The 12,564-nt window shown below is 32.5% G+C and overlaps 1 protein-coding gene across 1 annotated transcript in view; it reads right to left on the bottom strand.

The window, feature by feature from the left end:
• Window positions 1–12,438, bottom strand: part of LOC126884294 (tubulin-folding cofactor B) — a 57,008-nt gene extending 44,570 nt beyond the window's left edge. The window contains exons 1-3 of the mRNA XM_050650226.1: window positions 12,173–12,438; window positions 11,788–12,058; window positions 4,130–4,346 (exon numbers count right to left, since the gene is read on the bottom strand). Of these exons, the coding sequence (XP_050506183.1) occupies window positions 4,130–4,346; window positions 11,788–12,058; window positions 12,173–12,292 (608 nt within the window). The 5' untranslated portion in view covers window positions 12,293–12,438. The remainder of the gene's footprint in view (window positions 1–4,129; window positions 4,347–11,787; window positions 12,059–12,172) is intronic.
• Window positions 12,439–12,564: the final 126 nt, after the last annotated feature.

A 12,564-nucleotide genomic window follows, 5' to 3' on the forward strand; every position in this document is an offset into this window, starting at 1 on the left:
ACTCAAATTTTACATTTTTCCTTGATAGTCTATTTAGAGGTGCGGCTATTTCTGCAAAATGATTGATATGTTTTCTGTAATAATTTGCAAAGGCTACGAATCTTTTTGCTTCTTTTGCATTTTGTGGTATTGGATATTGTTCCAATGCGGTGATCTTTTCCGGATCTGGTGCTATACCTTTATTCGAAATCTTGTGTCCTAAATATAATAGTTCTTTTTTCATAAACTCGCATTTAATTGGATTTAATTTCAGATTTACTTTCCTTAGTCTCTCTAATACCTTCACTAAGTTCTGATTATGCTGTTGTAGGCTGTTGCCAAAGACTATCAAATCATCAAGATATATAAACATGTTTTCATAATTTAAACCTGACATTGCCATAGTCATGGCTCGTGAGAAACATCATGGGCTTGTCTTTAACCCCATCGGAAGTCGTGTCATTTGATATTGACCTCTATCGGTTGCGAATGCTGTGTACGGTCTGGACTTAGAATCGAGTTCTATTTGGTAATATCCTTGGTATAAATCTAAATGCGAAAAATATGTTGCTCCTGATAAAGCGTCTAGGATTTCTTCTATGCATGGTAATGGAAATCTGTCATTCTCAATTTTGTTGTTTAGTTGTCTGTAATCTATCACAACTCTCCATTTCTTGTTTCCATTTTCATCGTTTTTCTTTGGCACTATAAGTAGTGGAGATGAGAATTCTGATATTGCATTTTCAATAATCCCGTCTTTTAACATTTTGTCTACTTGTCTATTTATTTCCGTTTTTTGTCCATGTGGTAATCTATACGGTTTTGTATAAGCAGGTGATACTCCTTTTTGCAATTTTATTTTTGCTTTGTATACGTCCGTCGTTGTGCATGGATCGTTTTCTAAGAAAAACACATCGGAATATTTTACACATATTTTTTCTATTGCTATTTTTTCCTCTAGCGATAAATTTGTTGTGTTTATTATATTCAAAAGTCTTTCGGCACGACTCACCGATTGTTTTGATTCTCCCATGTGGAAAACGTCGAACTTGTCTAATCTTTCGACCTTCGGTCTAAAATTCTTAACAATTATTTCTCTATCATTGATATTTAATATCCTTATTGGTATTTTTCCGTCGACTGGTTTTGAGACTGTTCCTGCCGAGAAAATTCCTTCCGCTATCTCCTGTGGTATAGTTACAAAATCTCCGTAGTGTGTCCCGATCTCGAAAAAAAATAATTTTTCACATCTCCTAGGTATTATTATCGTATAAATTTCTCCCATAGATAGCATTTCCAAATCTCTTCTCATTCCTTCTACATGTAACGATAATTTTAAGGATTCGTAATTTATTGTAGCAAAATATTGGTATAAAAAATCGCTACCAATAACTCCATCGACTTTATTTGTGAAACTCTTCATAACTGCAAATTCCTGTGTCAACGTTATCTTCTCTGAGTTATCTAATATTTCAAGGTCACACAATAAGGTTCCCCTTGTATATACAGTTTTTCCGGTAACGCCTCGCAAGCTAATACGTCGGGTTTTGTTTATGTCGGTGTAGTTTTTATCTAAACATTCTTCAAATAAAACGCTGACTGTTGCGCCAGTGTCAATTAATAGTTTTTTGCGTTTTCCTCTGTAATAAACATTAATATAATTTAATCCACTTGCTGTGGAATTATCTGCCTCCATTCGATGGGCCACGAAAAAAATCTACTTCTTGTATTGTGCTTGTGTGTGGCTGCTCTTGGCGGGGCTGCTCCTCTGTTGCGAAATATGCTCCTGGTGAATTTCTGTTGCTGGGGTTTCTACCTTGCGACCAATTATTATTTCTCCCTCGTTGACCATGTCCTGCTCCTCTGTTTCTTTGAGACCTACCTCTGTTATGATATTGTCTTACTTCGTTTCCATTTGTATTTCTATTATTATATGTCTTGTTACCTTCTTTTCTCCTGTCAAAATTATTTTTGTATCCGTTTGTTGTATTTCTTCTTCCGCCTCTATATGTTTTATTCATGTGGTACATTCCTGCAGTTTCCGTTCGAGTTAGCGATTCTTCGTTCTTTGCGCTTGTTATCGCTTCCGCTAAAGTGCTAAAGTTCTTGGCTTTCAAAATTGTCTTTATCTTGTCATTTTTTAAACCGTTAGTAAACACGCTTATTGCAATTTTTTCGTTTACTTTGGCCAGCACTTCTTCTGCATCTCTGTTTCCCTCTGCTTGTGCTATTGTTAATTTAGCCATGAGCTCCTCTAAACTTCTTCCAAATTTTTCTATTGACCTATTCTCTTGTTTCGCTGAGTTGATCTCCGCTGACAGAACAGGGATAGATTGTTTTACTAGAAACTTTTCTTTAATATCGGTTATTAGTGCCGCGTTTGAGTTGTAAGTAGTCTTCAGTCGTAATTTTGCTGCTTGCGTTAGTTTCACCTTCAACAGGTACTTTGTTAGTTGCGGTTTTCCCTCATTATCTAAAAATTCATCGTACAGTTCAATTGCGTCTATGAATGCTCTAATTGATTCTTCGGTGTTTCCTATGTGAGGGACCAGGTTCCCTGCTGTTTTCAGTTCGAATTTCTCTCCCATCTTGTCGTTGTTATGTTCAACTTGTCTTTTCCGTAGTTCTGTTTGGACTTTTTCGATTTTTTCTCCAATTTTTGCAATAATATCTGCAATGAATTTGTCTTCTGCTGCCTTACAGTTGTCACCTTTGTATATTTTATGCACCGTCCTAAACTGTTCCGTGATAGTCCTGAGTTTTTCCACCCATTTATCTGTGATTAGCTTATTTTTCCTTCGTTCTATAGTGTCTTTTGTTAGATTCCTATTTAATATAGTTATATCTTCCAGAATACGTTGAAATCTTTCCTCGAACATAAATTCGGCTTGGCCTGACTACGTTACTCAATAGTATATGGCCTAGTGTCTCGAAGTCTCAATTACTTCGTAAAGCTTATCATTGCCGTTAAGTTTATCAAATATAACAAAATATAACATATAAAATATTATAATAAAACATAAATGTAAGTAAAATAAAAGGATCAATAATATTGGATAACCGTCAATATTTAAAGTGTCAGTAAATAAGTAAGTGAGTAATTATATAATAAAAACAATAAAAATGTCAATATGAAAATTAAAAAAAATAGTCATCAAACTTACTTCATAAGCAGTTAAACTGTATTGTATTAAAAAGAAAAATTACTCACGAATATGGGTTCATGTGTCTATGCATTTGGTCCTGGATTCTGGGCGTCTAACCTCAGCATCTCCATTGATTTAGATACTTCCTGTCGGATGTGGCGTCGAAGCTGCTTCTTCCATCGTCGATACAGTAGCCATCCGACGATGATTATGGCCAGGCTGAACGATACAATTCCCAAAACTCCAGGGATTGATAGCTTCTCGTTTTCGCCGGTTTCAGCTGTCACACCTCCGCTGTTGCCTGCTTGGTTTATGAAGATCTGTTCCTCTTTTTCTTTATTCTGGTTGTTTCCCATCTTACGTGTAGAGCTGCATACCTCAATCTATATGCGAACCAGAAAACTCCATTCTTTAACTTAAGGCACGGGTCGCCATGTGATGTTGGGGGTTGCTGGACGAAGACACTATCCCGAACAAACAAACTTAAACTTTTTACATAACTTTATTCTTACAAGGTTAAAGGTACAATTACAACTACGTCGACCGACATTATCGTTAGGATAGGTCAAGGTGACCCATATCTCGGTAACTATATCCCCTGACTACGCGCCAGCAGAGTTCAGCGAACACACTGATCCAACAACGATGTCTCAGGTACTCGACCTTCCCACTTATATCTATTATATTAAAAACAATGCCCATATGTATTACCATATATGGTTATGCTATACGTATTTCAATAATGACGTGTGCTTTGTTTGCAGTCTTGCGAATGAGTTGAATACTTTGAACTTTGCTACTGTCGTAATAAATTATACAAATTGCAACTATAATATTGACCTTATTCTTATAACAAATAAATTAGGAAAATTCCGTGAGGGTTGTCGTGTACCATCACATATGAGATGAATACATAAAGACGAATTTGCAAAAAATGTACATGTGTTGTTTTTCAAACAAACGCTTTAATTCTTACTAATTTTGGTAAGAGAAAATTGGCATACCTTCCATCATTTTTTCCCAGTGGTTCGTCATATTTAACTCCAATCCAATATCCAGAGAGCCCTTCAACTTGTCCTGTGTACATTACTGTACCAAGTTTATCAGAAGCATTTTGAACGGACACTTTACATCTAGATCCTATCTTTATGCTTTCTGTTAATTTTTTTTCTTCTTCTTCCAACTGTTCCTTTTTCTGAATATTTTCTTGATTATATTTACCTGTAAAATAAAAGGTAATTTGCCAAATGTCACATATGGTGTTTGTATGATACATAAGGTTAAACTGTAAAGATAATGTACTTCTTTAATAATTTCTCATGTGTTAAAAATCTAGTGTGTTTTTATGCACATATTTACACTGCATTTAGTTTTCAATTAGATATATGGACTTAAAATGGTAACACTGCCGACTTGACACATTCTAAAATTCAATAAGCTATGCTTTTATTATAATTTATAGAGATGTAAACATTAAGATTGTAGGTGGCATAGTCATAGAGTACCAATGCCATGATTCATTCATTAAACTAGTAGGATTATTTTTAACTAACTATGCATTCAGTGGTTACAATAGTTTATATATTATACGGTATGCTGCAAAATAAACAGTAATGAAATTCGTATGCCTCAAATTTGTATGTGTCAGGTGCCGAAACGTACTGAGTGGTTTCAGACCGTAGTCATAACGTCTGTGAATGTCGTGATAATGTTATGTACCTACTTCAGAATGGTTCTTAATTTTGCAGAAACAATTTTTATGGTAGAGTACTATTTTCGGCCATACGGATAATATCACGACAACGGTTTAAGCTTAAAATCAACAATGGTTTCAGCAGGATGGGACAACCTGTCACACTGCCAGGGAGTCTCTTCGAATACTGTGCGATCATTTTGGGAGTTGCCACTTCAAGATCTAATGCCACCAGATGCGTAAGTACATATGGGGAATGCTGAAGGAGTCAGATAGATCCACCGTCTGCCATTTCGGAATTGTGGACTAGAATTAAAGATTTTTTCGTACCAGAGGCAGTGACGGATCTTGAAATTTGCCTTGGGAGGGAAAATTTGCCTTAGAGGGGAACTTCCAAAAGACAAAAAAGATAAACTCAGATTACATAAATAATAACTTATAGGCATTTAGTTCCCTTCATTTTCTGACTAGCGTGTTTATTAGGTTGAATTTGTCTTTTTATAGTTTCGGTTTCATGTCAGCTAATGTTGAGACTTTCAGAATATTGAAGCAATTAAACTACTATATTGTTCTTTAGTTAGACCTCATCTACAGTATTGTTCTTGTGTATGGTCTCCATCTTATAATATTTACATATCAAAAATCGAGACAGTCCAACACAAGTTCTTGAACTATGTAGCATATAAACTGGGTATACTTTTTGAGTTAAATCAAGTAAATTATCATCAAACTGAAACCCAACTTGGCATTTTCTCATTGCAAAACCGACGAATAATTAAAGATGCAAAGATGCTTTATGGGATAGTTAATTCAACAGTTTTGTGTCCTCAGCTACTTAAGCAGGTTGGTCTCCATGTACCTCTCCACAGAACACTATTAAACCAAACTTTCTGTTCCTATTCACCGAACCAACTATACTCTGGGCTAATTAGCAAAATTCATGGAAAAGTTATTTACCAGCAATTTTATTGCTGGAATCGAATTATAAGATCCTATATATTAATAATATAGGTATGCAAAGTCCGCAGATAGTGTGCTACTTTTTTTATAAACAAAATGGCGCCGACAAATCGTATTTTTTTCAATTATTGCTCTATAACTCCGAAGATTTTAACTTTACAACAAAAACACCCAAATAAAAATTCACCGCAATTAAATTCTGCATAGAGATATGTTTTTCACGATTTGCTCCGACGAAAATTTTCCTCGGAAAATGCGGGTTTTCCTAACAAAAACTATAATTTTCAAATAAAGTTTTAGGTAAGTAATTATTAATCAATAATTAAATCACTTAGTGACATCAAAGACTTCTTGGTATAGATTGTAATTCCAGAAGCTGGTGAAAATTAAACGAATATTTTAGCAACAATTCAATTGTTAATTAACAATTTACGATCGCAATAATAACCAAAATAATCATGATACATTGATCAAACTTATAAAGATTATAAAGATGAGATGCTTGTTTAATATTTTATCGACAAAATATAAATTTTTCTTTTTTTTTGCATAATTTTAAATTTTGAAAAAAAAACAGTTATAATACGTTGGTCTAATTAGTAAAGTACAAAGAAAGGTTATTTACCAGCAATTTTATTGCTTTAATCGAATTATAAGATCCTATATATTATTAATATAGGTATGCAAAGTCCACAGATAGTGTGCTACTTTATTTATAAACAAAATGGCGCCAACAAATCGTATTTTTTTCAATTATTGCTCTATAACTCCGAAGATTTTAACTTTACACCAAAAATACTCAAATAAAAATTCACCCCAATTTAATTCTATATAGAGGCATGTTTTTCCCGATTTGCTCCGACGAAAATTTTCCTCGGAAAACGTGGGTTTTCCCAACAAAATCTCGAATTTTCAAATAAATTTTTTGGGCCAGTAATTATTTATCAATAATTATATAGCTTGGTGAAATAAAAGCTTTCTTGGTATAGATTATAAATTCAGAAGCCGGTTAAAATGAAACGAATATTTTAGCAACAATTCAATTGTTAATTAACAATTTACAGTCGCAATAACAACCAAAATAATCATGAGACATTGATCAAACTTGGAAAGATTATAAAGATGTGATGCCTATTTAATATTTTGTCGACAAAATATAAATTTTTCATTTTTTTGCATAATCTTTAAATGTTTAAAAAAAATTGTTATAAACAAATTAACATTTCTTAGAAATTGTTTATTATATTCTAATTTTAAAAAATACTTAAAATGCGTATTTCATAGGTCTTGAAAATGAATGATTTAAAAAATTTTTCCAACCATTTGCAAAAAAGTTAGGAAACAGCAAAATAAATATACGATATCTCCATTGTTTATAATTTATTTTAATTGTTTCAAAGCTTAAAAGTGAGTCTATGGTACAATCTAATTACTCACAAAGAATGTCAAAAATTAGTACAATGGTTATATTTTAATCAAAGATTAAAAATACTTTTTTTTGTAATTTTTAGCGCGAAAGTAGGCTTGATACAGAGCCGGAGATAAAATGTTCACTCGAAGCGGCTGACACGCTTAAACTCGCGCGAGTTGTGTATGTGGGCGGGTAGCTACGGTACTGTATTATTCTACTTTCGCGCGTGTAAATTACAAAAAAATATATTTGTAATCTTTAATTACAATATAACCATTAAGCTGATAATCGATATTGTTTTATAAATAATTAGCTTGTACTTTAAACTCACTTCTACGCTTTGAAAGAATTAAAAAAAATTATTAACAATGTAGTAATCGTATGTTTATTTTGGTGTTTCATAACTTTTTTGCAAATGGTTGCAAAAAAGTTTTAAAGCATTCATTTTCAAGATATTTGAAATGCGCATTTTAGCTATTTTTTAAAATTATAATATAATAAAAACTTTCTCAGAAACGTTAATTTGTTTATAACTATTTTTTTTTAACATTTAAAGATTATGCAAAAAAAATAAAAAATTTATATTTTGTCGACAAAATGTTAAATAGGCATCTCATCTTTATAAGATTTCAAAGTTTAATCAGTGTATCATAATTATTTTGGTTATTATTGCGACCGTAATTTAATAATTAACAATTGAATTGTTGCTAAAATATTCGTTTGATTTTCACCAGCTTCTGGAACTATAATCTAAACCAAGAAGGCTTTTAAGTCACCAAATTATTTAATTATTGGTAAATAATTACTTATCTAAAACTTTATTTGAATATTAAAGACTTTGTTGGGAAAACCCGCATTTTCCGAGGAAAATTTTCGTCGGAGTAGATCGGGAAAAACATGTCTCTATGCAGAATTTAATCACGGTTAATTTTTATTTGAGTGTTTTTGTTGTAAAGTTAAAATCTTCGGAGTTATAGAGCAATAATTGAAAAAAACACGATTTTCGGGCGCCATTTTGTTTATAAAAAAAGTAGCACACTATCTGAGGACTTTGCATACCTATATTATTAATATATAGGATTTTATAATTCGATTCCAGCAATAAAATTGCTGGTAAATAACTTTTCCCAAAAATGGCCTATTCTCCGATAATCAGCCCAGACTACTATGCTTATAACAACTTTTTATCTCGACCACTAAGATGGGCAAATATTCACCCTGATCTAGATTTTTTTGCACTGAAAGCTGAATTCATTTCGGGTCTCAGGTATATGTTTATTTGAGTAGTTGTGGAATTGATAGTCATTGTTGTGATATGTAAATCTGTTTGTGGTATTTATATTTTATTGTAGTATTATTATAACTATTTTATTATATTTTAATAATTATTGACACGCATAAGTATATTGAAATATTATATTATAAACTTGTAATCATATTGGGCAGCAGCCCTTTGAAACTAAATAAATAAATATATTTTTATGTTTGAACAATTTTTTTCTTTAGTTTTGGACCGTGTTAGGGGGGTAAATTTCCTCATTTTCCCTTCCTGTAGATCCGCCACTGGCCAGAGGACATCTTTAACATATGTTTTATCGCGAACTTGCGTCGTCATGAATAATGTTTGCAAGGCTATATCATGTATCATCATAACCATACATCTCCAAGTGGAGCAAAGGGCACCTTGCGGTGTTTCAAGTAGCATGAGGAATGATGGTGAAGTTGCTAGTCCCACGCATCATCTGTTGAGTTCCGTCCAATTTTGTTTACTAGTTTTCTCCATTCTCTTCTGTTTTTTGCATCGTTCCATGTTAAATTATTTTGTTTGAGTTCTTTCTCTATTGTTCTTTTCCACGTATAAGATGGTCTACCCATTCTTCTTTTGCCTTGAGCATTGTAACGTAGAGCTTGTCTAGCAATATTTGTTGCTGGTTTTCGTAAGGTGTGTCCTATCCACTTCCATTTCTGTTTTTTATTGTATGTTCTATCCTTTCTTCATTTGTTATTCTCCACAATTCGTCATTAGTAATTTTGTTTGGCCAAAATATTCTCAGTATAATACGTAGGCACCTGTTAATGGATTGTATTTTCTGAAAGAATTTTTTATGGTGTTTCCATGTTTCTGCTCCATATAACAGGACAGACTTTACATTAGTTTCAAATAATCGTAACTTTGTTCTTCTGCTGATGTTTGTCGAGGCCCATATCTTGCGCAAAGAGTTGAAAGCGTTTTTTTGTGCGAAGCTTATTCTTTGTGTTATGTCCTTTTCTGTGCCTCCTGTTGTGTTTAGCAGACTGCCCAAATAACAGAAATCTTTTACTTCTTCTATTTGTTTCCCTTCCAAATATATATTGTTTCCGTTCGTTTCCCCATTTGATAGTATTTTCATATTTTTGGGAGTTATTTTTAAGCCGGTTGTTTTTGCTATGTTGTTCAATCTGGTGATTTTGTTTTGCATGTGTTGTCTGTTTGATGTTATGAGACATATGTCGTCAGCGAACTCTAGATCCTCTAGTTTTGTAAATGGTGACCATTGTATACCTGTTTTTTTATCTTCAGTTTGTTTCATTATCCAATCTATGACTATTATAAACAATGTCCGTGACAAGACACAGCCCTGTCTTACTCCTTTTTTGATGCTTATTTGTTGGGATAGTTCCCCTTCATGTTAAACTCTGGCAAAACATTCGTCGTAGAAAAGCCTTATTACTCTTATATATTTGTCTGGTATTCCATAGAGTTTTAATATCCTCCACATCATATTACGATTTATTGAATCAAACGCTTTTTCGAAGTCTACAAAGTTGATATAAACTTCCTGATTCATTTCCGCTGATTGTTCCAGGATGATTCTTAGGGTATTTATATGGTCAATACAGGAACTGTTCGGTCTGAATCCTATTTGGTTAATTCTTAATTTTTCATTTATGGGATCTTTAATTCTCTCCAATATTATTCTGGCCATTATTTTGGTAGCTACAGTGAGAAGAGTGATTGGTCTCCAGTTTTCGCATAGTGTGAGATTTCCTTTCTTTGGTAGCTTTATTATAACTCCTTCACCCCAATCTTTTGGTATCTTTTCCTCGATCCAAATTTTTTTAAATAGTAAGTAGTACATATCCACTGAGAAGTTTAAGTGTGATTTTATCAGTTCTGCGGGAATTCCATCAACACCAGCCGCTTTGTCGTTTTTTAAAAGGTTTATAGCATACCTTATTTCGTCCTTTGTAAATTCGTCGTTTCTTATGATTAATGTTTCGTTTCTCTCTGTTTCTTCCATCTCTATTTGTGATTCAATTCCTTCTTCATAGAGTTCTGCGAAGAATTGTGTCCATCTTTGGGCAATTTCTTTTTGAGTTGTGAGTGTTTCTACTTCTTTCCCCATTAGTTTCGTTCTTTGCTGGCTCTTGCCCCCTTTAATTTCTTTGGTTATTGAGTAAAGTGTCCTTGTGTCATGTATTATCGCTGCTTCCTCTGCTTTTTCTGCCATTTGTTCCATATAGGTACAGCCTTTTATCTGTTCTGGCTTGTTTTTTAACTTCTTTATTTTTTTCTGTGTATATCATGTATATACTAGATATATAAATAATCATAAAAATTTCAATATTTATTTCAGTACTGTTTATTTTGCTGCATACTGTATTATGCAATAAAAAGTAATAATCAAGGAAAGAGAAAAATTGATAAAGTTATTTTAATAACATATTGTTACTATCGGAACAAGTAGATAAACTTTGAACATTTTTAACAGTTAAAATATGATTTTAAATGTTTTATACAGACGGAAAAATGAAAGAATACCCATGAACGATCACATCAATCACATATTATTCAGATTATTAATAATCTATCTCTCTCGTTTGTTATTTATAAAAAAAAAACCACAAATACAAAATATGTGATTGATGTGATCGTTCATGGGTATTCTTTCATTTTTCCGACTGTATAAATGTTGATAAAAAAAATTTGAGTGGCTGTTTTATGGATAACCACTTGCTGGTATTTTAAGAATCGTATTAGGTTACCTACTTAGTGTAAATTAGTCATTTCAGAACTTTAAGGTAAACACTTCCATATAGTACAGTTAAAATTATTATAAGATAAATATTACGCAAGAGATATTAAAACTTTTTTCTACTTTTAAGGATAAAAAGCAAGTTCACTAGCGGAACTGAATTCAAAATTATTCTGCACCATTAGATTTGAAGCATTATTTGGTTAAAACATCTTATTTTTGGTGGTAAAATATAGTGAAATAATAAGCAACATTGCCGATTTTAGCGCTTCCTTCACTGTGGTATATTATCTAATTAAAAGTAAACGCTGTGTATCAGTGGCCAATGTTATATAGTTCGTCCGCTATAACTTTTCCCATTGGTCACGATTCATTTTCAAACAAATTAAGTCAAAACATGAAGTGAAACGAACGTAGATGTATATATACATTTTGTATACTATATACTACACATATCAGCATACGTTTCACTTTATATTTTGACTTAATTTGTTTGAAAATGAAAAGTGGGAAAAGTTATAGTCGATAAACAATATCTATTCATATTGAAGCCCTAAGAGTTGCTCAATTTTAGTCACTTACCCATCTTATTTTTCATTAAAAATGATCTAACTGTATCACCCTTTTTGTCATATTCATCCTGTGATAATTCAAATTTGGGAACATTTCCAAAATCCAGTTCATTTCTCATTAAAAAATTATCAATGACATGAAGTCTCATACCATCTTCTAAAGGATATGAGCCCAGTAGAGCAGTATTGTTATCTAAGGAACAAACGCACTTGTTGTCTTTATTGAAAGCTTGAAGCTGCATTGTGTTACAACTACCACCAGTAATTAATTCCAGCTTCACCTGAAAACATAAATATTTTAAAGTTCATAACGAATTTTAAAGTAATCAATTATTACAAGTAGATAAACTCATTGTGGGAAGGCCCCTTAGTATTAAACAGAGTAACAACCTTACTTTTAAATCTGATATAGTAATATCTTTAGGAAAACGTTTTTCGTTAAAAGATAAGTCATCTTTAGATGTTGATATTTGTAAATTGACAAAATCGGATGTAACAACTTTGAAATCAGCCATAATTCTATATTTTAATAATTTATATCTTGTATGTTGTTTAATTTTTGTTAACACAAATACAAATTCATTTTTTGACTTTTTGTTTTGATGGGCAATATGGGCATGCGGGCATGCGCACAGCACACACCACCATGTCCACCATGCGTCATGCGTAGTCAAAGCAAAATTGACAGAACTTTAATGACATACTTCATCGTTTTTGGAAGTGGCCTTGTGCATCATGGAAGTTAGCAATAAACATTTCGGTGTTCTAATCATAGACATATTAACGA

The sequence above is a fragment of the Diabrotica virgifera genome, chromosome 5 (genome assembly GCF_917563875.1).
Source record: "Diabrotica virgifera virgifera chromosome 5, PGI_DIABVI_V3a".
Lineage (NCBI taxonomy): Eukaryota > Metazoa > Arthropoda > Insecta > Coleoptera > Chrysomelidae > Diabrotica > Diabrotica virgifera.